We start from the raw sequence: 25,614 nt of genomic DNA, 5'->3' as shown, positions 1-25,614 counted from the left end.
ATTGCTTTAATGTGGCTGTGATCAGTGAGGGATGTTGCCTTCAATTCCCCAGCATTGACAAATGTCAGTAGTTATTAGGCTTTTTTTTTATGAAGTGTGTCCCAGGGGAGGGAAGGGGAGGGGGGAGGGGGGGAGGTGGTGACCTAAAACTTTACACGGTCGGTTTATTAATTAGCCTGGAAAGGATCAAGAGCCGTGGCCGTTATTGCGACTTGAAAGCCATATTTGCACTTAATATTTCATGAAGAGCTTTTTAAGATGTGTGTCTCTCTACATTTTTGGGTCCGAAACATGGGCCAAGGCATATACTGATGACTACTTCATTTAATTGATGGTTTAAAAGGGAGGCTGCCCTTGCACACTGTATTTACTACAGGGTGTAGTAAATCTTGTCTTAACATTTACATTGTTTTAATGCATTGAAATTCAACCTTTAAGGGCTGGTTTTACTGTTTGTATTATGTATGTATATTTTTATATGTATATAATATATGATATTCCCTTAAAGGGCCAGTGAAGCCAAAACCATGTTTTTTTTACATCCTAGTATATCTTCTATGATCTTCAACATTGTAATCTATACCGTTTTGTTACCGTTACTAAATAATATTGGTGTAAAATCCAGTCTCCGGGCTCAGGGCCCGGCCTTTTCACTTTTTGGAGTCAAAGGGCCCCCGGCAGGGAGAGGGAAGGCTACCCCCATGCTGTGTGTGGATGTGTGGTGCAGCGCCGTCTGGGGAGCCATTGATGCTGATGCCTGCCGTTATACTATTTCGCTCATTATAATAAATTCACATAAAGCCTCCCAAAGATGACGTGAGCCTTAACGATGGGGTTGAACCGACAGCCCTCCCCTCTGTGAAAACCTTCTCTGTGGTGTTGGTATCATCGATTTTCTCATGGGTCGAGATAAACGCGAGGCAATTCTTGTCTGTGGATAAACGAGAGAACGAATGAAAGAAGAGTGAGGGGATTGGAAAAGAGTATCAAAGTTTTTGTCTCATAATTGATTGTGTGTGTGTGTGTGTGTGTGTGTGTGTGTGTGTGTGTGTATGTTCTAGCAGTGAGTAAGTGTGTGGGTGAGATGGAGAGAGAGCGAGGGAGAGCCAAAGAGAGATTTGGAGTTCCTCAGATGTTCTTTACAGTTCATCTGTGTTGACATCTGGCCAAACAGCTGGATTCATCTGAGCCCAAATAGTCTTTCTCTCTCTCTCACACACACACACACACACACACACACACACACACAATCAACATGCAACACTTTCTCCTTTCCACTCTTGTTGCTTCTTCTTGTTGCTCTCCTTTAAATACACCGACACATGCCTCCCGTTAGTTCACCAGATAGCAGTGCAACTATGAATATTTGATTTGATATGTATGGCAGAGAGAGAGAGAGAGAGAGAGAGAGAGAGAGAGAGAGAGAGAGAGAGAGAGAGAGAGAGAGAGAGAGAGAGAGAGAGAGAGAGAGAGAGAGAGAGAGAGAGAGAGACCGAGCGAGACAGTGTCATGTGTTTGTAAAGGGCTTGTAAAGTATGTGTCTGCATCTGTGGATTTGTAAAAGTGCTTGTGTGTGTGTGTGTGTGTGTGCGCGTGCGCGTGTGTGTGTGTGCATGTTTGTGTGTGACATTTGGAAAGTATTAGGCAGGAAGCACAATGTCTTTCCAGAACATTAGGTTACTACAAACATCTTTGAAAATACACCATATGGTTTTCATTTTGGTGAAGGCAAGTTATCAAACTCATCAAGCACATGCACCATGAGCCTTGTCAATTCAGGATTTTTGTCATCCTCCACATTTAAAAGAATATGTTCAACGTATTCACAACATCTAAAAACTCTCTGAAAATAATTAATATAATTTCTGACTTTTTATTGATAATTTATATTATTACTATTCCCCATGACCCGTAGTTATTCTGCATTTGGTGAACATCTCTACCGTACCATCGGATCAGAACGATGGGCACATGCCCTTTCTGTTCATCTCTCTTCTTCAGGTTGAGAGGGAGATCGTCGCTAAGCTGTTTTAAATGACACACACACACACACACACGCACACACACGCCACATCCCATCTCACGCCGTCTCTCATACATCCGGCACTGAACGCCTGCTTAAGTCCTAAGGAAATATCACCAGCGTCACCACCCAGTAATTGCGCTCTGCGGCGGCTCGTCTCCACTAGTGTGTTTTCTTAAATGCCAATGGCCGCTGTCTCCCCCCCGCCTCCCCAGGTCTGTTCCCGGCGGTGCTGAACCTGGCCACCATGGCAGACGTCCACGCCAACGCCACCTGCGGCTCCCGGGGACCCGAGATGTTCTGCAAGCTGGTGGAGCACGTCCCGGGGCAGCCGGCCAGGAACCGGCCGCAATGCCGCGTCTGCAACCAGAAGAGCAGCAAACCCTTAGGTAGGAGCCACAGCCACACCCCCACACCCCCACACCCCCCTCCCCTCTCCCCTGACCGACACACGCACGCACACACACAAAGGAACACACACACCGGAACTATATCAATGTCTATGGGAACAACAATACGTATAAATAGATTTATAGTATATACATGCACACGCACACTCCAATTTTACATATATATATATATTTATATAGTATATACTTACGCACACACTCTAACTATATGTATATATATATGGGAACAAGTCAACAATACATAAATAAATATAAATACATAGTATATACTTACACACACAAACTATATATATATATATTAGTGGCGACTGCTGGTCTTTCAAAGAGGGGAAGCTCATTTTCGGCCTACATCATATAGATTGTCAATTTATGTATATGTAAATTCTGCTCTCTGTTCCTTTTCAAGGAAATGCTCTGTGACACCTGTCATACCAACTAGCTGTATTCTCCAGTGACTTGACCAGTGTCCTCTCAATGGCCAGCAGAGCTAGACTGCTTAAACAGCCTTGGCCCATTGTGTTATGAGTGTTGAGCCGCTTTAAACAGGAGAAGCTCCTTTCCACACCTGCAGATGTAGCTCCAATTGTTGCCACTAATGAGAACAGTTTGTAAAGCTGAGGCATTGCACTGTCCAACTCCATGTCTTTAAGGAACACCAAGAAATCACACAGCTTTCCCCTGCCACCCTGCAAGTTCTGATCTGAATACAGGACTTGAAGTTCAGACCTCAGGCTCCCTGAATCAAAGTGATGGCCAGCTACCAAAACAATATTAAACTTGAACAAGGAAATGCGGGAATTATGTTAAACTGAAACAAGGAATTGAGTGTATAAGTGTATGAAATGTACGATGAAAATTGTCAATTGGCAATTTCGCCAAGAAAATATAAAGAAATTGGTTGCAGTTTGTCTTTCGACTCGCTTGCAAAATCTGCAATGGGACTGAGGACTAAAGAGAGCTCCTGCGACATTTTATAGTTCAAAATCGATGTCACTCAAACGGCAACTCAGTCTTTCGCAAACCCTCCAATCATCACGCAGAAGCCCAGCGTCCAGGCCAGCCCACTCCTCCTTTTAGTCAATGAAAAGTTAACACAACAGTATATATTTTACCATTTAATTTTGAAATTTTAGGGGAAGCTGAGCTTCCCTTGCAGTCTTAGAGAAATCACCACTGCTGTGACGCTACGGGAATGTATGAGAAGGAAATCGAGTCAGTCGACCTGCAATAAGCAGCTGATTCTGAACGAACTCTTCTTCAAGATGGACGTGTTTTAACACATTTTTAGTCAATGAAATGTTAACACAACAGTATATATTTGACCATTTAATTTTGGAAATTTTAGGGGAAGCTGAGCTTCCCTTGCAGTCCTAGAGAAATCGCCATTGATATATATATATATGGGAACAACAATGTATATATAAGTATATATATGGTATATATATACACTGACACCCTGAAGGCTCCTGCTCAGCTTTTTCATCATACTATCTAGTTTTAAAGGTGTCTGAATGCTGCCTAACTGCACAGATGTTAACTAATGATTTGGTATGTAATCTTCTGTCTGCAAGTTGCATCTTAGCGGTTGGACTGCAGAATTAATCACGTCTCCCGACAAAGTGATAGAACATAATTGCCAGCCAATAATGACTCATTTAACCCCCGGTAAGTCAGCCAGCCAGCGTGTCCATCCATCAGCCAGCCTGCCAGCCAGCTGATCTGAGAGAGCCGTAAACAGGTGGAGAAAGATTTATGGAGATGTAGAACAGGGGAGAAGTGACATCTTTAGATTAAGGCTGCGACTGAACCATTATTTTCAAAGTGAATCGAACAAACAATACTTATTCTGATGAGTAAATTCACCTTTTTGTCTAGACTCTATACAATGACAAAGACTCTACAAAGACTCAAATATACAAGAGTTACCCGAGTCCAAAGTGTGTCTTAGATGTGCTTGCTTTATCTGACAAGCAGCCAAGAAAAAATAGACTCCTCCGCTTATGATGATCCATGAACCAATTATTTGAATTGAGCTGCAACATTAAGCTGCAGATGTGCGTTATTGTCACTTGATAAATGACTTGATTAATGGATTATCAAAATTAGATTTGATTCATTTGCTGTCGATTGACTAATCGATTAAGCGACTAATTGTTGCGCCACTAATTTAGATGTTTGTTTATAGAGTTCAGAAAGCTAATGGAAGGAAGGGAGGGAGGGAGGGAGGAAGGGAGGGAGGAAGGGAAGGAGGTAGGTAGGAAGGACGGAAGGGAAGGAAGGAGGGAGGGAGGGAGGGAGGGAGGGAGGGAGGGAGGGAGGGAGATGTGACTAAATGGATGACTACTCACATCATTTGCACGTGTGCATTACATGGCTTGTCTGTAGTTTTGTTTGTCAGATTACGAACATAGACACCGTTAACAAGGTTTCACTTATATTTGTTTTATTTTGTTACAATAAACAGCAAAAAGACATCCTACAAAGAAACTCACCTTACAATATCAGGATTGGCTGTGAAGCCGGTTTTATTGTCAGAAACTATGTGAAATGTGGATTAAGGCTGAATTTACCAAATGTTTTGAGCAGGTTTTGATTTGTGTTTTGCTGCTTGCATCATTTCAGGGTCTCCTTTGTGTGAATCGATCTTTGGTAAATAAATCAGCACCTCTGAACTGGAAATGTCTTTAAAAGTGTTCGACCGCTGTCTGGCTTAAGCTGGAAGGATGGAAGGAAAAGGAACATGAGAAATTAGGAAAACTGTCTATTTTCTGCTGATTCTCACCATTTACCACTGATTTGTAAATGCTTTGCAGCCATCTCTGTTATACATCAGGTGAGATGATTGAAATACCTGACCCCATTGTATCCACAATGTATCTTGTTTTGTGTCTCTAGTATTGTATGAGACCGAAATGGCAAAGACATGCTTCTTATTCAATTCTTTGTTGATCACTGACGAATGACTCCCTGTGCAATAAGCACTTTCCTGTTTTACATAAGATGTTGGAAAGTGATTGTGGTTGCATCATTATTTGTCTATAATTTATATATGTACTGGGCTGCTTTCCAATGTATTTGGCCTGCGCTTGAATCAGGACATTGTTCCACATTGGTAATAGCAGGTTATTTTACTTACTTTATTAACTTAGAATAATGAAAAGCGGTCAATGCCTGGGATGTCTGGACTTCACTGACCATGTCCGCTCCCTGTGTCCGGACAGCGGGGGTAGAGACTGAAAGTCTGCTGCACCTTCCATCTGGAACACTCTGCAGGAACACTTGAAGCGGAAGCGGCCTTGGAACTGGAGAGCTCCAGGCAGTACCCATGTTTAAAAACTTTAGCTGTTCACATGAACGGGTTCATTCCTGTTGTGTGTTGGCTCTGTGTTATCCTTGGGTCACCCTATGCTCTATGTACGTAACACTGTTGTATGCTGCTTGATTCGCCACGTCGCTCTTGAAGGAGTGATTTTAATCTCGCTGAGTCTTGTCTGATTTAATGAAGGTTAAATTAAGGTTAAGTATTATTGTATTGTTTTTGTGGGTGTGTTGTCCTGTGGTCTACTGAGGGCTGCTAAGGGCAACAAGAAGCAAGGACAGGCTCAGGCTCCATGCAGCCATGGTATTCCAAGGCTTTTATCTTACATTTACAATATTCTGTGCACAAAAAGTAAATTGTGAGTTCAGTCTTACTCGCTTCTTATGTTTTTAGGTTTAGTTGATCAATTCCGACGACTATGTGGATATTCAATATTGGATATGGATATTCATAGTCAAATATGCGTTATGGTTATTAATACGTCATCATTGAATCTTATTTGCTCTTTTGTTTGTTTGAGTTCAGCGCTGGTTAGAATTTAACGTGCGGCTCCGACAGAGTCCTTGGAATGTGTGTGTGATTAAAAGGCTTGCAGATAGAAAGATAGAGCAATTGAAAAAAAGATCTGTAAATTCATTCAATTCAATTCATACGTTACAAGATGATGTTTTGAAAAGTGTGCTCATAAAGGTTATAGCCATCACACCAGCCACTCAACCATGCCTCTTAAGACACTCTTAAAGCCCAGTGTTTACTAAGTGATACATGTCTCTCACTGTTCCCCGAGCACGTGGACTCCTGTGCAGAAATCGAAAAGAAATGTCAGATATAAGTTGTGTGTTTATGGACAGCTGGCAGCCAAGAAGTCTTTAAATGTCCTGCTGTGTGTAATTCGTTTTTAATAAGCTACCTCCCTGTTCCATCACATTTCTTCTAGGAGTTTTCTCTTGTAACTTTTTGAAAATTTTCTCTCGTAACTTTTAGAAATATTAAATGTAATCCTGATTATTTTTTCCAATATGTTTTTTTTTTTTTCATATTTTTTCTGTTATTTGAAACGGGGCTCTGTCGAAGGTCTGGACTGCTTGAAATATCACAGTGCCCCAGACAATGTCCAAAAACTAGGGATGCTTTTAAATGTTCCTTAAAGTGCTCTGCATTTAGACCGAAGCTGAATGTTCTATTCATCTTGGAAAGGAAAATAGATTGAAATGAAATTAGTAAAGTGTGTAAAAAAAAAAAAAATCATTAGTAAAGAAGTCTAATCCAGCTGCACTGAAACTTTGTTTGATCGTGTGTGTGTGTGTGTGTGTGTGTGTGTTTTATAGAACAACATCCAATAGAATATGCCATCGATGGGACCAATCGTTGGTGGCAGAGCCCCTCCATCAAGAACGGCATGGAGTACCACCATGTGACTGTCACCCTGGACCTGAAGCAGGTAGAGACACACGCACGCACGCACGCACGCACGCACGCACACATACACACACGCACGCACGCACACATACACACACACATGGAGTACCACCATGTGACCAGTCTGGACATGAAGTAGGTAGTAAGTAAGTAAGTAAAATGTATTTATAAAGCACATTTATAACAGTTTGCACTGACGAAAGTGCTGTACATAGTGCATTCAGTAGGTAAAAAATGAAGGTAAAAATAACAATATTAAATTTAAAAATACATAAAATCCACATCCACATATAAACAAAGATAGTAGTGCAGAGGTAAGATTGGTTAATGGGGAGAAAAGCCAGGGTGTACAGATGGGTTTTGAGCCTTGATTTAAGCAGAAATTAAGACAGGTAGAGACACACACGCACGCACACACACACACACACACACACACGCACACCCACACACAGACCAACACTTACACCCACACACACACATACACACACACACACACACACACACACACACACACACACACACACACACACCCACACTCCCACCAACATACACACATGACACCCAGGCTAGTCCACAGTACTGTACCACTGTACCACTCCCCGTGGCTATCTCGGCGTGTACGGGGATGATGTTGCAGTCCTCACACTGCGGTGAGTCGGTCCCCTTCTGCCCGACCAGCAGAGGAGAGAGGAGGCTCCCTTGGTGAGGATGTGGCAGCGCTCTTTAGTGTCCTCTCTCAGGCCTCAGAGCTCCTGCCAGTTACCAGGCTCCTTAGCGCTGAGAGATCCTCTGGGGGTTGGTCCCACAGAGGGCGCCTGCAGTGAGTCCTGCCCCGCGGCTGAATGGGACGAGTTTGGTACATTCAAGGAGAACCGTCACGCTATGGCTGAGTTGGACCAATGACATCAACAGTTGGTCAATGGTCCGCAGGTTTTCCCCCAGCGAAAATGAGTTGATGCCGCAGACGCGGCATCAACAAACTTCGCGGACGAGTTTGTTCACAACAGCCGTGTGAAGCAGCATTCCCCGATGTTAGCACATAGCAGAGCTTAACGGTCTCCCCTTAAAGCTGGTTCTTGTTGAAAGGGTTGTTTCTGTGCCATGGAACTGACTGCACCAGTTTCTATTGTGCTTCCGACAGCACAATAGAAAGCTTAGGTGTTGTCTGTGCCAGTGTAGCTTTTGATTTCCAAAGCTTTTTATTTTTCTGAGCCGCCCATCCATTTGTATGAGATGATGCTATATCTCGCTGCAACCGCTTTTCCGCATTTAGTGGAATGCGTGCACACAAACAGACACACACACACGCACACATAGACGCACACACACAGGCACAAAACCTGTGTAGGGAAAGGTTGAGAATGAGACAAATTTAATTCAACTATTTTAATTGTTTGTAACAGCAGTGGTCGTAGAGTAGTTTCCACTGTAATGGCAGTTAGACATAATCTGAATCAAAGTTGATTGGATACGAGACAGTAATGTGGGGTATAGGAAAATCAGAAACGGAATGGTGAGATTGCTTTTATCCTTGCATTCATTTGAGTGAATATAATTCAGTCGGCAGAGAGAAAAAAATGTGGAGGGGCGGCAATCTTGACATGTTAATGACTTCAGTTCCATCCATCACTTGTCACACACATGGTGCCTGTGTGTGTGTCTGTGTGTGTGTGTGTGTGTGTGTGTGTGCGCCTGTGTCCGTGCGTGCGTGCGTGAGATTGATTGAGATTGGAGTGTGATACTTGTCCCCAGATGTGTTGATGGAGACACGAAGGCCAAATATTTAAGAAGCTGAAACATGCATGGGCAGATCAGCCGTCACACCATCCCGCTATACACCCTTAAGTGGTTTTACCAACACAATCCAGGCAACGCACACCAGTCAATGTTTAAACCTTTCATAAAAGAGGCATGCGTATGTGAATCCAGAAAAGCTGCAAAGTGTTCTAGTCTGTAGTTTATACCCAGAAATATTGTTTTTATATGACTATGTTTTTCTATTCCACATTCATTCTGTGTGTATCTGTGTATATCTGTGTGTGTGTGTGTGTGTGTGTGTGCTTTTTACTTGCCCACATGTGTGTGCATTTGAATTGTGTATATGGGTCTGTTTGTGTATCCAAGGGAAAGCTATTTACCCTCCACCATGCTGAATTTCCCTTGCGACCACATAGTCATCTCAATCAGAAAATGACAGGGGGTTTGCCTATATGTGTGTGTGTGTGTGTGTGTGTGTGTGTGTGTGTGTGTGTGTGTGTGTGTGTGTGTGCGTGTGCGTGTGCATACGCGTATACATGTGTGGTTATCATCTATGACATCACCACCCTCATTTCCTTTCTTGTTATTGCCAAAGCCCCCTGGACTGAAGAACTGAATACTCAGAGAGGGTGCCTGTGTGTGTGTGTGTGTGTGTGTGTGTGTGTGTGTGTGTGTGTGTGTGTGTGTGTGTGTGTGTGTGTGTGTGTGTGTGTGTGTGTGTGTGTGCGTGCGTGCGTGCGTGTGTGTTTGTGTGGGTGTTGTTAGAAACAAATGGCAGTCTGTCTTCTGGGTTCTCTGAAAAATGTTAATTAAAAAGAGCAAACCTTGAACTGTCACTGGCTTTTAAGTTCCACACAAAAACACATTTATATACTGTTGAGAGACCTGGAATTTTAATAACTCCAATAACCATTTAGGCTTGTCAAATTCTGTATGAGAAGCGATCGATTGTTTCGATTTTATGCAGAGCCACACAGGTGGGCAACCATTCATGAGTGTGTTTCTACATCCACTGGCCACACAGGATTACATTCTCTTTTTGCTTAGGCAAGGCAAGGCAAGGCAACTTTATTTATATAGCACTTTTCATACACAAGGCAGACTCAAAGTGCTTCACATATAAACATTGTCATACAATAAAAGAAAATAATAGATAAGTAAAAAAAAGTAAAATAGATAGAAAATAAAGGCAAAGTTAAAAAAGCAGTTTAGAAAGTGCAATGTATTTAAGATCAACAGTCTCTGATACCCACGTCGGGACTCCGACCCGACCTAAAGGAACTTGGTCCTTACCCACGTCAGGGCTCCGACCCGACCTAAAGCAACTTGGTCCTTACCCACGTCGGGACTCCGACCCGACCTAAAGGAACTTGGTCCTTTCTCTGGGACTCCAACCCAGATTCTAGGACTCTAACCCAGTCTCTCTGGTATCAGATCATGTTTCTCTCTGGTAAAAATAGAAAATAAAGGCAAAGTTAGTAGTAAAATAAAAAATAGATAGAAAATAAAGGCAAAGTTAAAAAAGCTTGTAGATTTAAGATTTAGCAGAAAGCTAAAGCAAACGTACAAGTCTTCAGTCTTGTTTTAAAAGCTGTCAGAGTTGGGGCAAGTCTTAAATCCTCAGGGAGTTTGTTCCAGCTATTTGTTTCATAGTAATTAAATCCTGCTTCCCCATGTTTCGTGTTGACTCTGGGGATAATTAACAGATTGGTCTCAGAAGATCTTAGTGGCCTAGAAGGCTTATGTAGTGGAAGCATATCAGTTAAATATTTTGGCCCTAAACAATGTAGGGATTTATAGGTTAGCAACATGATTTTAAAATCAATTCTCTGACATACAGCGAGCCAATGTAACGATTTAAGAATTGGTGTAATATGTTCAAATTTTTGGTCTTTGTTAGAACTCTAGCAGCAGCATTCTGAACAAGCTGTAGTTGCCTTTGTGGGAGACCTGTAAGGAGACCATTGCAGTAATCAAACTTGCTAGTGATAAATGCATGTACAAGTTTTTGTAAGTCTTCGGTAGACATGAGCCCTCTAAGTCTTGCTACGTTTTTAAGGTGATAATATGCAGATTTTGTAACTGATTTGATGTGGCTGTCGAAATGTAAATCTGAATCCATGATAACCCCTAGATTTCTGGCTTTGATTGAGGTTTTCAGGGACAGCGAGTGAAGGTGTTGGGTTACTTTAAGCCTTTGGGTTTTAGCACCAAAAACAATTATCTCGGTTTTGTCCTCATTTAGTTGAAGGAAATTTCGGCACATCCAGTCTTTGAATTGCTCAATGTACTGGCACAACAGATCTATGGGCTGATAGTCATTTGGTGATAACGATACATATATTTGCGTGTCATCAGCATAGCAATGATGGTCAATATTGTTATTTTGCATGATTTGCCCTAGTGGGAGCATGTAGATGTTGAATAGAGAGGGTCCTAAGATCAAACCTTGTGGGACTCCACATACGTGACATGTGGAGTCCCACAAGGTTTGATCTTAGGACCCTGATTCTGAAACATTCTGAAACAAAGTCACCAATGGAAACAAAGTAGTTCATATTTTGTAGGTAGGACCTAAACCAATTTAAGACTGAAAGCCCCACTCATTTTTCTAATCTGTCCAAAAATATTGTATGGTCTACAGTGTCGAATGCAGCACTAAGGTCTAGTAGCATTAGTATTGAGATTTTTCCAGAGTCTGTGTTAAGACGGATGTCATTTACAACTTTAATAAGGGCGGTTTCGGTGCTGTGAAGGGGTTGAAATCCAGATTGGAAGGTGTCATAGCAACCAGTTGATGCCAGGAAGTCACTAAGTTGCTGGAGGACAACTTTCTCAATGATTTTACTTATGAAGGGTCAATTTGATATTGGTCTGTAGTTGTTAATAATAGAGGCATCTAGGCTCCACTTTTTTAAAAGGGATTTAATAACTGGCTATAATAAGGCTTTTGGGAAATTGCCTGATTGGGGAGAGTTGTTAACTATTTGCAATATCTATTGCTAGGCAGTCAAAAACATTCTTAAAGAGCTTGGTAGGTAAAGTATCAAGGCAACAGGTGGATGGCTTTAGTTGTGTCACAGTTTCCACAAGAGTTTTAGAGTCTATGACATTAAAGCATGTAATTTCCACGTTACTTTTGCCTGAACAGGGTGGTAGTCCAACATTTTTGTTTAAAGTGGAGACATTGATGGCGCATCTGATGCTTTCAATTTGATCAGTATAAAATGCTGCAAACACATTGCATTTCTGCATGGAATGAAGGTCAGGTGGAATTTGTGTTGGTCAGTCTGTCAACAGTTGCAAATAGGGTTTTGGCATTATTAGTATTGGTTTTAATGATATTGGAGAAAAATGTTTCTCTAGCACTTTTTAAGTCTAAATTGTAGGCACGGAGGCTCTCTTTATAGATGTCATGGTGAATATGAAGTTTTGTTTTACGCCATATGCGTTCAACCTTCCTGCATTCTTTTTTTCTGGGCTGTTACAAAAGCAGCTCTTCTCCAGGTTTACCATTGCAGTAAGACAAGTGTGTACATTTTAAGAAATGTTCTGTCTTTACTCATTTTTACTTTATTTTTACCAGTTGGTTACAAATAGTATGTCATTTCAATGTAGTTCAATTAACACATTCATTATTTGAAATAAATAAAAGTAAACGTGTGTGTGTATTTACATATATTTATTCAGGCTCATTATTCATCAATGTGTGAACTACTTTAGCTTATAAGGTATGCATGTTTTATTTGGAACTGATTCTTGTTATTTTGGACAAAGGCAAAAATGTATCTGACACTGTTTCAATGTGTATGCCATATTTGTAGTGGTATGCTTTTGCGACATGAAATTACATTTCCTCAGTTTTTTTCCCCTTCAGATTCATTGAAATTGGGGCTATTAGCAGAGCTATGGCTTGATTGACCGACGGTTTTATTGCGATAGTCCGTTCACTCCCTGGCTCTGCTTTTCCGTGGGCGGAAAATGGAGAGTTAGCCAGGGTCGATCAGAGCTGTGAATAACATTGCATTACAGAATAATATACCAGCAATCTGCCAACAATCCAATTCAGCCAATTTGCCTTAACCTGCCGTCACCTCATCAGTCCGGCCGGCGCTCTCTCTCTGAAGAGTTGATCCATGTCTGCACTCAGCGGAAACATGTCAAGGTGTTCGCTTTCACTTTCTCTTTTGTTCATGTCGTTCAACGGAGACTAAACCTACGTTTACGGGGAATGATGAATGTTAATTTGAAAAACGTCTCAGGGCTGTCACCTCTGAGAATGAAAACAAAAGTAGAAAAAAAAATGATAATTATATACTAGAAAGGACTCATGAAATACATTTATATTTGGCCTTTAGGATTCACATTGAGAATGGTTTGCGCTCTCTCTAGAATGGAGAGCCGCACTGAACTCCATTGCACTGTTTGATGGCTTGTCTGGAAGCGTGGGCCAGAAAGCAAGACTGTAGGAGAGATTGCAGCGTCTCCTTGCTGGTTTGCTGGATGGTGCTCAGGGTTGGTATTTAAAAGTCTTAAGGTCATGTTGTTACCAAATGTGTACGTGTGTGTGTGTGTGTGTGTGTGTGTACAACTGTGTGTACGTCTGTGTTTCTGAGTCCGATTTTTTCATATTTTTCACTATAACACACACATATACACACACATACACACACACTGATCGTATGTTGATGAAACTGGTGCACATACAAACACAATGCACGGGGCCACCACACATGCCTTGACCCCGGTGTTACCCTCCAAGGGGCCTAAAGAAATGGCGTGCATTATTACGCTTCAGCTGCACAGTGTCCAATCTAACATCTCATGTCCAAGTAGCTGAGACGCTTTCTCCGACCTCGACTGTGGCAGCTGTCTATAAAGTGGGAGCACAGGGAACAGACAGGGAAACAGCAACAGTTTGGATGCAGGCCCTTTGCATCTGGGTGTTTTTGAGAACATTTCAAGTTCAAGTACAAAATCCCCATGCCCATTGCGCCCCCCCCCCCCATAACGTTTATGGGTCATATTGTGTATCACTATTATTGATACTATTATGAGACACACTGTTAATACAAATCCCCATCAGTGTGTTTTGAGCAGTTTAGAGTCAATCAAGAGTCCACCGCTGGTTCCCTGACCGGAGGCATTTCCTAACACTCTGGTGTAAGTGAACTGTAAACAACAGCTGTTCATTGGCATGTGTGTGTGTGTGTGTGTGTGCGTGCGTGCGTGCGTGCGTGCGCGTATGTCTGTTTACATGAATCAAATAACACAATCAGAACGCATTCTCCATGGCTGATTAACGGCTGGACACTGTGTTATGCAGGACATGAGGGACGGACTGGGCCGTTCATTTTCTCATCAGTTCGCTAAGTGCTTATTTGGCTTGAGTTTTGTTCAAGATGGCGTTCAAAATAGATTTTTTTTGTTTCTGTCTTGTCTATGAATTGTTGTATATAGCAGTAATGCTACCGACCAACCGATTCATCACGTAACGATTAATACTAACATTTTATTCCTGGGACACCAAAAGTTAAACCCATTTCTTGCTTCGTCCATAAACTGGATAGAATTGTAAATGAACCAACCAGGTGAGAAAGTCTGCTCCTATTTCATGGTGTCTTTAACACGAATCACAATGGCTGTGGCTCCTTCGTCGGGGGAATAACTATCAGGACTGCTTTCGTCCAAGTTATATTACCAGGCAGGACACGCAGGGCAACACACTTGTATGTGCTGCCGCGATTGGTTCTTTGGTTGCTTCACGCCTGAATGAACACCCCCCCTAGGGGAACCGAATGGAACTCGCAGCAGCCATGGTATCAGCCTTGCACCATGGTGCAGCACACCGCCTCCCAGTACTTAGATAGATAGATAGAACCAGCGCCTGATAAGGTGGACCTGGGCGGATTGGGATGGGTGTCTTTGGGTTTTGGCTTTGGAGCCATACAAGCCATGGGTCTGGGTGTCAATATTGTACTTACTTTCTCTGCCTTTTTCCGAGAAGGAATTCCTTGATAGAGTTCATATCAAGAGATCTATTGCGATTGCTAGGTGTTATTCCTGGTTGGCGATGTGTTTTTTGTGGATAGAACACACTGACATAGAAGAGAGTGTGAAGTAATATGGATTACATTTGATTTATATGGAGTTGAATTGAAGTGAATTTAATTTAATGGATGTTTTGACACAAGTCACAGCTACAAATGGTCTCCATTTTCCAATGTGTGCGTTCACATGGCATCTGGTGCAAGGCCCTAATCACTGTTGACTCAGCTTCTTCCCCCATGTTTGTTGTGTATTTATGACCGATATTGATAATGGAATGGAAGGCTCTTATTTTATACCGTCTGTAATATTGTTTGTCAACACTTTATGCAGATGGTTATGGTTTAGGCAGGGGAGAAAAACAGCTTCAGCTATGATCAAAACCCAATACATGACACACACACACAAGCTAAACTCACACTGTATGATTATTGTCTCTTTTGCTCTTTTACACACATGAACACTCGCGTACGCACACACACACACACACACACACACATACACACACACACACAGACACACACACACACACACACACACACACACACACACACACACACACACACACATGTACATGAAGACACACACATACTGTATGAATAGAGACAGTGTGTCTTTGTGGTACATTTCAATTGACTGCTATAAGGTTACGTTGAAATACACCCCTCACCCTGACACACACATGCTTGCACACATGCACCCGCATGCACGCACACACATGTACATGAAGACACACACGCACACACACACACGCACACATGCACACACACACACACACACACACACACACACACACACACACACACACACATGGTCGGTGCCTTCTGCATTCTAATTTCTGCAATTCGATACAGGGTCTCATATCCACGCGTCTTTTATCAAACATCCCAAATAACCAACTGATTAACTGACTGATTAACTGACTGACTATCTAACTGACAATTACATATATTTTTACTGGTCAGTTGGTTAATATTACACAATCAGAACCCCAATCCGCATGTTCCTCTGCTGTTTTGGTCTCTCTGCAGTTCATTTTTTGCACTATATAACCAAATTGAATTGATACCGACAGACACTGCTATTATATATGAATGAGGCAAAACCAATGCTCTTCTTCCAAGGAAACCCTTGGGGTATGGTTCACCAAAAGCCTAGCGTTGGTGCCAGCGATGTCAAAGGCAATGATACCGCGAGAAAATAAACCTCTAACTCTCTCTCTCTGTTGCTCTCTCTCTCTCTCTCTCTCTCTCTCTCTCTCTCTCTCTCTCTCTCTCTCTCCCTCTCCCTCTCCCTCTCTTGCTCTCTCTCTCTCCCGGTCCAGGTGTTCCAGATTGCCTATGTGATCATTAAGGCTGCCAACTCACCCCGTCCAGGTAAACCTCTCACTTCCCATGGGGCCTGAGTCCCCTAGCGGCTCTCTGTGTTGTAAACACTTGCTGGGTAGGGAGTTGAATGCATGAATCAGAGCCATTACCAAAATGAATTCTATCCTTTTGCAGGCATTTTAACTCACATATTTTTAAACTGTTAATGACTTTCTGGCTAAATTTATTACAGTTATTAAAAAATATTTTGGACATCCAAGGGGTATAGTTGTTTAATGTTTGTGTTTTTGAGAATATCAATACTATGAGAATGTATGAGTTACCATGAACAATCGATAAAAAAACAATTAAATACCAGGCTTGAGCATTTTATTGATCAACCCCCTATCTCTATTTAACATGTTTGAACTTATCAATCTGGCCACAGACATTTCCCTCAATGCTACATTGATCCCCCCTCCACACACACACGCACACACACACACCTACACACACACACACACACACACACACACACACACACACACACACACACACACACACACACACACACACATTCCCCTGCTGGTATTCATTACATTGTTCAATTATAATCTTGCACCTGTCAGGTAACTGGGTCTTGGAGCGCTCGCTGGATGGTGTGACCTATGACCCCTGGCAGTACTACGCCATCACGGACACGGAGTGCCTGACTCGCTTCAACCTCAACCCACGCACCGGACCCCCGTACTACACCAGAGACGACGAGGTCATCTGCACCTCCTTCTACTCCAAGATCCAGCCGCTGGAGAACGGCGAGGTAGCGCCTCCTTCTATACGCTGTACGCTCATCGTGAGCCCCGTACCGTTGCGCTCTGACTCTCTGGCTCCCAACCGTTGACTGTGGCTTTAGCGCTGAATTGTCATTGCCTTTCAGGAAACACCTTGTACGCATAACAGTAACAGTAATAACAGTAAAAGAAATATGACTACACATTCAGTGGCTGAGCAAAGAGTGCCAGCTTAATGCACAATTATGAGTGAAGGATGGCCATGGCCTGTGGGAAACAGTGGAAAGACAGTCAACAGCCCTGCTTGTGTATTTAAGTCCCATTATGTGTCTTAGCAAACATAGCTGAACAAAAAATATAAATGGAAAAGATTAACCTGGAAAACATATGATGGCATGCACAAAGCACACAATTTTTTAAATAATAACATGCCATTATAATTTATTTACTGAAGAATATTTGTTCTTCAGCAGTAGCCTTGCGTACCACCAGTGGTACACGTACCACAGGTTGAGAACCACTGTCCTCATACACTCTGCTGCTGCGCTCAAACCACAGAAGTAAAGTACAGACGAAGCCCCACAAGAAGTGGATTTGTTTTGCATCAGATACGTAAGTATCTTTGCAGAGTTAATAACCCTGCCTGATTACATTGGGCATGGGGGTTTCTAATATCCGGTGTCATACCACATTGGAAAGTAGTTCTGTCCACTAGGATGGGCTATGTCACGGAGCACATGAGCACGCATGGGGCTCATTGCTAATCTGACAAATGCATACAATGAATAATATTGATCAAGTTTATGAAGTTGATGTAAATAAATACATAAAAAGTGTAGAGATGAGTAAAAGGGACAGCAGAAATGATCAACCCTCAATAATCTATTTCATTTAACAATTCCGCTCTGTGAAAGTGTATATCATTGAGGAAATAAAAACAAACAGATAAACTAGTGGCAATTGATATCATTCCACCTACATAGGTCTTTCTCACAGATTCTTAACTCACAACAACAACAGTTGATGCTTCTTATGATGGTAAAGGGATATTTATGGAAGCATAATGCCTGCAGGCCAATAATAGCATTAGCACCCTAGGACTTCCTCGCTAGTTATTAGGAAGTAGAACAAGCAGCGCAAGGAACAGAACCTCATCCTGATGAGTAGATGTGACAGCCTCCATAATCATCCATGTGTTACAAGGACCATTGCTGTGTTACAAGGATCCCCACATTTTCAAGGGGTTAACACAAATCCTTCCCTTTTCAACATTTATCCATGCCGGTGACTGCAAAATAGATTACAGCAATCTGTTGGACATCATTAACTTAAAAGAGGCGGAATATGCTGGAGGTGCCCTTTTAACTAGCAACATGGTAACCATATAGCCAGTGTCAGACACAGGCACCAGTAGACTTATTAGAGAATGTTGAATAGATGGCAGCGATGGCTGTCTGTAACACCACAAACCACAGAATACAAAGTCACCTGCGCCTTACTCCTCTCTGAGAAAAACCTCTCTTGGGATATATGAGAAGAGGATTAGCAGATCTTTACTCGTCTGCTTACTTGAAATAACATTCTCGAAAGCAGAGCTAGTACCATTTAAACCTGTGGAATTAATACAGCCAACAGTATCTGTTTTATTAGCACACTGTTGCCGAGGCAATTTACTGAGCTGTCACAGTCCCTTCTGTTCGGCACACAACACAAAGCCCTTCCCGAGATGCGTGCTGATAAGAGTGCAGAAGACTGTGAAAAAGTGAAATGAAAAAGTTAAACGATGGAAAGGATCCTATTTTGGAAAGTTGAACTGCTTATTTATCTGAGGCTGTGATGGTTGAATACACCTAATGACAAAATATAAAGGTTTAAAGGTTTAATGCTGTGTGTTGTGCGGGTTTCTAGACTAGTCACATGCATGCATCATGGAAAGCCCAGGGGTGCATGTTAAAGATGATAGGCTAGTGTCTTGGTGTCATACAGGCACACAGTGACACGGACACAGGTGTACTACCACCTGGTTGGTTTACACAAGTAAGATAAAGCAGTTAAATATCACAATCAACACAATATATGCTCTTGGATTATGTATGAATTCATACACACTTAGAAAGGCATTACGCACACACATACACACATGCAGAAAATGTTCACACATCTTCCTAAACAACCTAATTGTAGTTGGGTTGGATGTGTGTGTCTTTGCAAGTGTGTGTTTGTGTGTGTGCAAGCATGTGTGTGTCTTCCTTGCGGGGGAGGAACGAGGTAGTGCAGACGGGTGTCAAGAGTTTTTGAGCAGGGTTTGTGTGTGTGTGTGTGTGTGTGTGTGTGTGTGTGTGTGTGTGTGTGTGTGTGTGTGTGTGTGTGTGTGTGTGTGTGTGTGTGTGTGTGTGTGTGTGTGTGTGTGTGTGTGCGCGCGCGTGTGTGTTAGAGATGTGATGATGAGTGTGGTGACATTGGGAGTGTGTGCACGATGCTGTGACACATCGCCTACGACTCATTATAGTTTCACTGTGATCAGAGCTGCTAGGGAGCTGTCAGCCTCACACACACACACACAAACTAACAACCCCCTCCATACTCATACACACACACATTTGCTCACACGACTCACACACAATAAATCACACACACAGACACACGTACGCAACATATACACACATGCACACACAAACGTAAATCACACACACACACACACACGCACACACACACACACACACACATTCATGGACTCACACAGTGTACAGCTTGCAACCATCAAGTATTCCTAAATAAGTATTCCATCGCAAGATGCACGTACAGCAATGTAAACACACACATAAACACACAGTGATACACGGACACATGAGAGAGAGAGAAAGAGAGAGAGAGAGATGAGAGAGACTACTCTCTAAGTCATTTTGTTTGGCAAAGCCGAATGTTTGCTTGGCTGCCATGGTGAGAGAGACAGATGGGCAGGCAGACAGTCAGGCAGACAGTCAGGCAGACAGTCAGGCAGACAGTCAGGACAACAGGCGAACTGTTGAGTTTCTCAATATGTATTTGATGTGTTTGAGGGATGACAGTGATCGCAATTCATATGATTCACTAAGTCGTGATGGAAGTTAGTATTGACTTCCTGCTGAAAGAAATTAAAGAAAGACAGAGTTTTAGTTTTAGCATGCAAAACACCTTTATTTATCCTTAACGTATTTACTTTGGTTCTAATGTAATCGAATTGACATATACTTATGACTACCACATCCACTATAAATCAGTGTTTATTAATATATAAATACAGTGAATGACACATTTACAATGTTATGAAAGAAACAAGGGAAGAAAGTAAGCAATAAAGAAAGAACGAAAGAAAGCTGTAAGCTGTCTCAAAGGACTGGTTAAAGGGGTGTCAATCTTACAAATCAAACTGCAGGTTCAGCACCATCTACAGGTTGAACGAGGGTAATTGCAATTGCTACATCTGATTTAATGTCATTATTTTGTAGTTTAGCTATGACAAATGACAGTGAGTATGTGGGATCAAGCAGTAGGTACACATGTTACATTGTGGGTACTGTGAAGAGAACCTAGTACCTTTGAGCGAGGTGTCAGAGGTCCCATTTGACTGTTGGTTAGGCCCTGATTTACTGTTGATCAGGGGTCTTGCGGAGACCTTCACAGCATCGCCAAATGATTGCATATTCAAGCAACACGTTGCAACACATAACCACATCATGAAACAGTCCTCACTGTCCTGGGTGAAGGAAGGTTTCACGACTCGAGTGTCACCTCCTCTGCTCCTCCCCAGATCCACACCTCCCTGATCAACGGGCGGCCCAGCGCCGAGGACCCCTCCCCCACCCTGCTCAACTTCACCTCCGCCCGCTTCATCCGACTGGTGTTCCAGCGAATCAGAACGCTCAACGCTGACCTCATGACCCTGGCGCTCAACGACCCAAGAGATGTGGACCCCATCGTGACGAGACGGGTGGGCAGGGCTGGGGGAGGCGAAATAAAAACATTGGATTGCATGTACCCATGTTTACACGGTTTGACCTTTGTGACCCTATGCACGCAGGGTAACACAGTGCTGCTCCTCTCTATCTCTCTCTATCCCTCTCTCTCTCGCTCTCTCTCTCTCTCTCTCTCTCTCTACTGCTCTCTCTCTCCTTCTACCTCTCTCTCTCTCTCTCCCTCGCTCTCTCTCCCTCTACCTCTCTCTGTCTCTCTCTCTCTCTCTCTTTTTTTCGCTCTCTCTCTCACTGCAGTACTCCTACTCTCTGAAGTGTAACCCGGTGTCTCTCTCCCTGCAGTACTCCTACTCTCTGAAGTGTAACCTGGTGTCTCTCTCTCTCCCTGCAGTACTCCTACTCTCTGAAGTGTAACCTGGTGTCTCTCTCTCTCCCTGCAGTACTCCTACTCTCTGAAGTGTAACCTGGTGTCTCTCTCCCTGCAGTACTCCTACTCTCTGAAGTGTAACCTGGTGTCTCTCTCCCTGCAGTACTCCTACTCTCTGAAGTGTAACCTGGTGTCTCTCTCTCTCCCTGCAGTACTCCTACTCTCTGAAGTGTAACCTGGTGTCTCTCTCCCTGCAGTACTCCTACTCTCTGAAGTGTAACCCGGTGTCTCTCTCCCTGCAGTACTTCTACTCTCTGAAGTGTAACCTGGTGTCTCTCTCCCTGCAGTACTCCTACTCTCTGAAGTGTAACCTGGTGTCTCTCTCACTGCAGTACTTCTACTCTCTGAAGTGTAACCTGGTGTCTCTCTCACTGCAGTACTTCTACTCTCTGAAGTGTAACCTGGTGTCTCTCTCCCTGCAGTACTCCTACTCTCTGAAGTGTATCTGTTTATAATTGTGTGTTTTTTTGCTTTTATGCTTGATACTTTGTTGGTGTCGCTGTTGTGTGCGTTGTTCTATATTTGTGATCAGGGCGTCATTGTAAAAGAGAGCTTGCTCTCAATTGGCTTCCCTGAATAAATAAAGGTTTGAAATGAAATGAAATGAAAGTGTAACCCGGTGTCTCTCTCCCTGCAGTACTTCTACTCTCTGAAGTGTAACCTGGTGTCTCTCTCACTGCAGTACTTCTACTCTCTGAAGTGTAACCTGGTGTCTCTCTCCCTGCAGTACTCCTACTCTCTGAAGTGTAACCTGGTGTCTCTCTCACTGCAGTACTTCTACTCTCTGAAGTGTAACCCGGTGTCTCTCTCTCTCACTGCAGTACTACTATTCCATCAAGGACATCTCTGTAGGGGGCATGTGTATCTGCTATGGCCATGCAAAGGCCTGCCCTCTCAATGAAAGAACAAAGGTATGTCTGTCTGTCTGTCAGTCTGTCTGTCTGTCTGTCTGTCCATCCTCTGCCCCTAGTTACAGTAGCTATCTTGTTTGTCTGTCTGTCTCTAGTTCCAGTAGTTATCCTGTCTGTCCGTCTGTCCCTTGACAGTAGTTGTCTTTTCTGTCCGTCTCCAGTTCCAGTAGTGGCCTTGACGGTCCATCCCTAGTTTCCAGTAGTTGTCTGGTCTATCAGGCCATGTTGATTACAGTACATGTATAGTTTCTCCCTCCATCCATCTACTCACTGTGCCTCCATCCTGGCCTGTCTCTCTCACTCAGTATCATCTCACTGTTTCCCACACTGCCCCCCACGCTGAGATCTCCTCCACCCAGCTTCACTTCAGCTCATACGCACACCACCTCTCCTCTAGCTCCAGGCTACACCCATAGTATTGACTGCTTTCCAGCCGTCTGCAACCTGCACCCAGGTTGATCTGTGTGTGTGCATGTGTGTGTGTGTGTGTGTGTGTGTGTGTGTGTGTGTGTGTGTGTGTGTGTGTGCACGTGCATGTCTGCAGATGACACAGGTGTTACACCGAGGTCATCTCATTTTCAAACAGTGGAGTGTTCGAAAGCTGACACCACTCTCACCCCTCTCTCTCTCTCTCTCTCTCTCTCTCTCTCTCTCTCCTTCTCTCTCTCTCTCTCTCTCTCTCTCTCTCTCTCTCTCTCTCTCTCGCTCTCTCTCCTTTTCTCTCTCTCGCTCTCTCTCTCTCTCTCTCTCTCTCTCTCTCTCTCTCTCTCTCTCTCTCTCTCTCTCTCTTTCTCTCTCTCTCTGTGTCAGACATTCAGACACTCTCTTGCGTGCCGGTGTCCGCTGCCTGGCCTGCAGGGGCTCTGAGCTCCTATTGGCTGCCACCTCTCTCTCTCTTCCACCCTGTGATGTCTCTGACAGGCAGTGATGTCATCGACGTGTACAGAGATTGCGTTTCTTTCTTGTGTTGTTCACGGGATAGTGAGACCGTTGATGGTATAGGCTGCAGGCCAACCGGAATGATGTGGTTTTTGTGAAGTGCTATGTGGTAATGGCAGTGGATGAGGTGTCCTATCCCCACACACTCTATGCTACGCTATGTGAAGTGCTATACAAATGCAATGAATTATAGTTATTATCTTGATAACAACACCCTTATTAACTCTGTTTACCTTACTCCCCTACTCCCTACCTACCCTGCTGTCTTAAGTGCTATACATATTTCATGATTTTATTTTTGAATTTTCTATGAATACGTCAGTCATTTAAAAGGGCTGAAAGATCTTATAAAGGTCCTGTACATATGAACAGAAGGCACAATGATTTGTAAGAACATGCAAACTACTGGTGTACATGCAACTTGTTCACGGGAGCACTGAGTGGACATCGGGTCGGATGAGGAACAGGTTAAAACGATGCCCACATCAACATAGAACGCTAGTTGAACAGTGTGTCCTTCATGTAATATTTCTCATGTTATTTGACACATGTTGATGTAAATATATCCCTATAACACATAGTTCACACTTGTGGCCCAGAATTTTGTCAGCATTGCAGAGTGAGACTTTGTCCAAGTCAAGGAGAAATGCCCCTTGCATTACTTCTTGACTTGGGCAAAGGTGCTCAAAGTAATCATAGTACTCAAAGCATGAATACACTGGGATAATAGTACTCTGAGACAGGTGCCTGGCCTCCACTTGCAATTCTATTCATTTGTAACACATACTTGATCGTCAATGTGAAAAAGAAAAGCACTTCATCCTCATCGTCTACGTTTTTGCTCAACTCTCCCTCAAACAACTCCATCTGTGTGTGTGTGTGTGTGTGTGAGTGTGTGTGTGTTTGTCTCTCTGTATCTGTGCATATGTTCGCCTGTGTTAACGCATGTTTGCACACCTCCCTGTACGCTCCTTCACAGAAATTCAGCTGCGAGTGTGAACACAATACCTGTGGCGAGAGCTGCGATCGCTGTTGCCCTGGTTACCAACAACAACCCTGGATGGCTGGGACCTTCCTCACCCGCCACGTCTGTGAAAGTGAGAAACATCTAAATATAGTCCAAAAAAATTCACAGATAACCCCTCTTTCCAAACCACTGCGTTCACCCAGGAACTCCCTCAGAGGAGGGGGTTATTTATTTCACCAGGCAATAATGACCTCTTTTTTGATCATACTGTGTGTCTCCTGTCCAGAGTGCAACTGCCACGGCCAGGCCGACGACTGCTTCTTCAACCAGACGGTGGCCGACCTGTCGCTCAGCCTGGACGCCACGGGCCAGCGCCGAGGGGGAGGAGTCTGCGTCGGCTGCCGCCAGAACACCGCGGGCGTCAACTGTGAGAGCTGCAGCACCGGCTTCTACAGGCCACAAGGGGTAGGGTGCCTCCCATCTACTGGTTTAGTGGGGTGGGGGGGGGGGGCATCTACTGGTTAAGTGGGGTAGGGTGCATCCCATCTACTGGTTTAGTGGGGTAGGGTGCCTCCCATCTACTGGTTTAGTGGGGTGGGGGGGGGGCATCTACTGGTTAAGTGGGGTAGGGTGCCTCCCATCTACTGGTTTAGTGGGGTGGGGGGGGGCATCTACTGGTTTAGTGGGGTGGGGGGGGTCCACTCTACTGGTTAAGTGGGGTAGGGGGGTTCCATCTACTGGTTTAGTGGGTTTGGTGGTTCTCGTCTAATGGTTTAGTGGGGTGGGTGAGTCTTGTTTACTGGTTTAGTGGGGTGAGTGGGTCAGATATACTGGTTTAGTGGGTCGGGTGTGGTGGGTCCCATCTACTGGTTTTGTGGGGTGGGTGGGCCGGTCTGCTGGTTTAGTTGACTGGGTGGGCCGGTCTGCTGGTTTAGTTGACTGGGTGGGCCGGTCTGCTGGTTTAGTTGACTGGGTGGGCCGGTCTGCTGGTTTAGTTGGTTGGGTGGGCCGGTCTGCTGGTTTAGTTGACTGGGTGGGCCGGTCTGCTGGTTTAGTTGACTGGGTGGGCCGATCTGCTGGTTTAGTTGACTGGGTGGGTTCAGTTGGTCCGTCAAGCGGTCGGTATAGCGCTGCTTATCTGGCTCAAGCAGCTCGCACACACATCACAAAGCGCTGCCCAGGGACACTGGACGGTGAGGTCCAGATCTATGCATACAAGCCTTTGTTGTGGTTTCATATTGAGCATATTTGCGGAGAGTAGCTGACCTGCTCCCAGTGGGCTGACACCTCCCTGTGCTCCACCGGTGCAGGTGAGCCCCGAGGACCTGGAGCCCTGCCGCCC

At 43.8% G+C, this 25,614-nt stretch overlaps 1 protein-coding gene across 1 annotated transcript in view; it reads left to right on the top strand.

Moving 5' to 3' along the window:
* The window catches only part of lama2 (laminin, alpha 2), a 160,936-nt gene that overhangs the window by 23,581 nt on the left and 111,741 nt on the right, over positions 1–25,614 (top strand). The window contains exons 2-10 of the mRNA XM_084484286.1: positions 2,239–2,412; positions 7,081–7,193; positions 16,302–16,353; positions 16,914–17,104; positions 20,866–21,045; positions 22,277–22,366; positions 24,285–24,402; positions 24,559–24,737; positions 25,583–25,614. The exon at positions 25,583–25,614 is cut by the window's right edge and continues 68 nt beyond it. Coding sequence (XP_084340412.1) covers positions 2,239–2,412; positions 7,081–7,193; positions 16,302–16,353; positions 16,914–17,104; positions 20,866–21,045; positions 22,277–22,366; positions 24,285–24,402; positions 24,559–24,737; positions 25,583–25,614 — 1,129 coding nt within the window. The remainder of the gene's footprint in view (positions 1–2,238; positions 2,413–7,080; positions 7,194–16,301; positions 16,354–16,913; positions 17,105–20,865; positions 21,046–22,276; positions 22,367–24,284; positions 24,403–24,558; positions 24,738–25,582) is intronic.

The sequence above is a fragment of the Micromesistius poutassou genome, assembly GCF_964030765.1.
Source record: "Micromesistius poutassou genome assembly, chromosome: 19".
NCBI lineage: Eukaryota > Metazoa > Chordata > Actinopteri > Gadiformes > Gadidae > Micromesistius > Micromesistius poutassou.
Note: the sequence above shows the minus strand (reverse complement) of the source record. Positions and strands in the feature narration are given on the sequence as shown.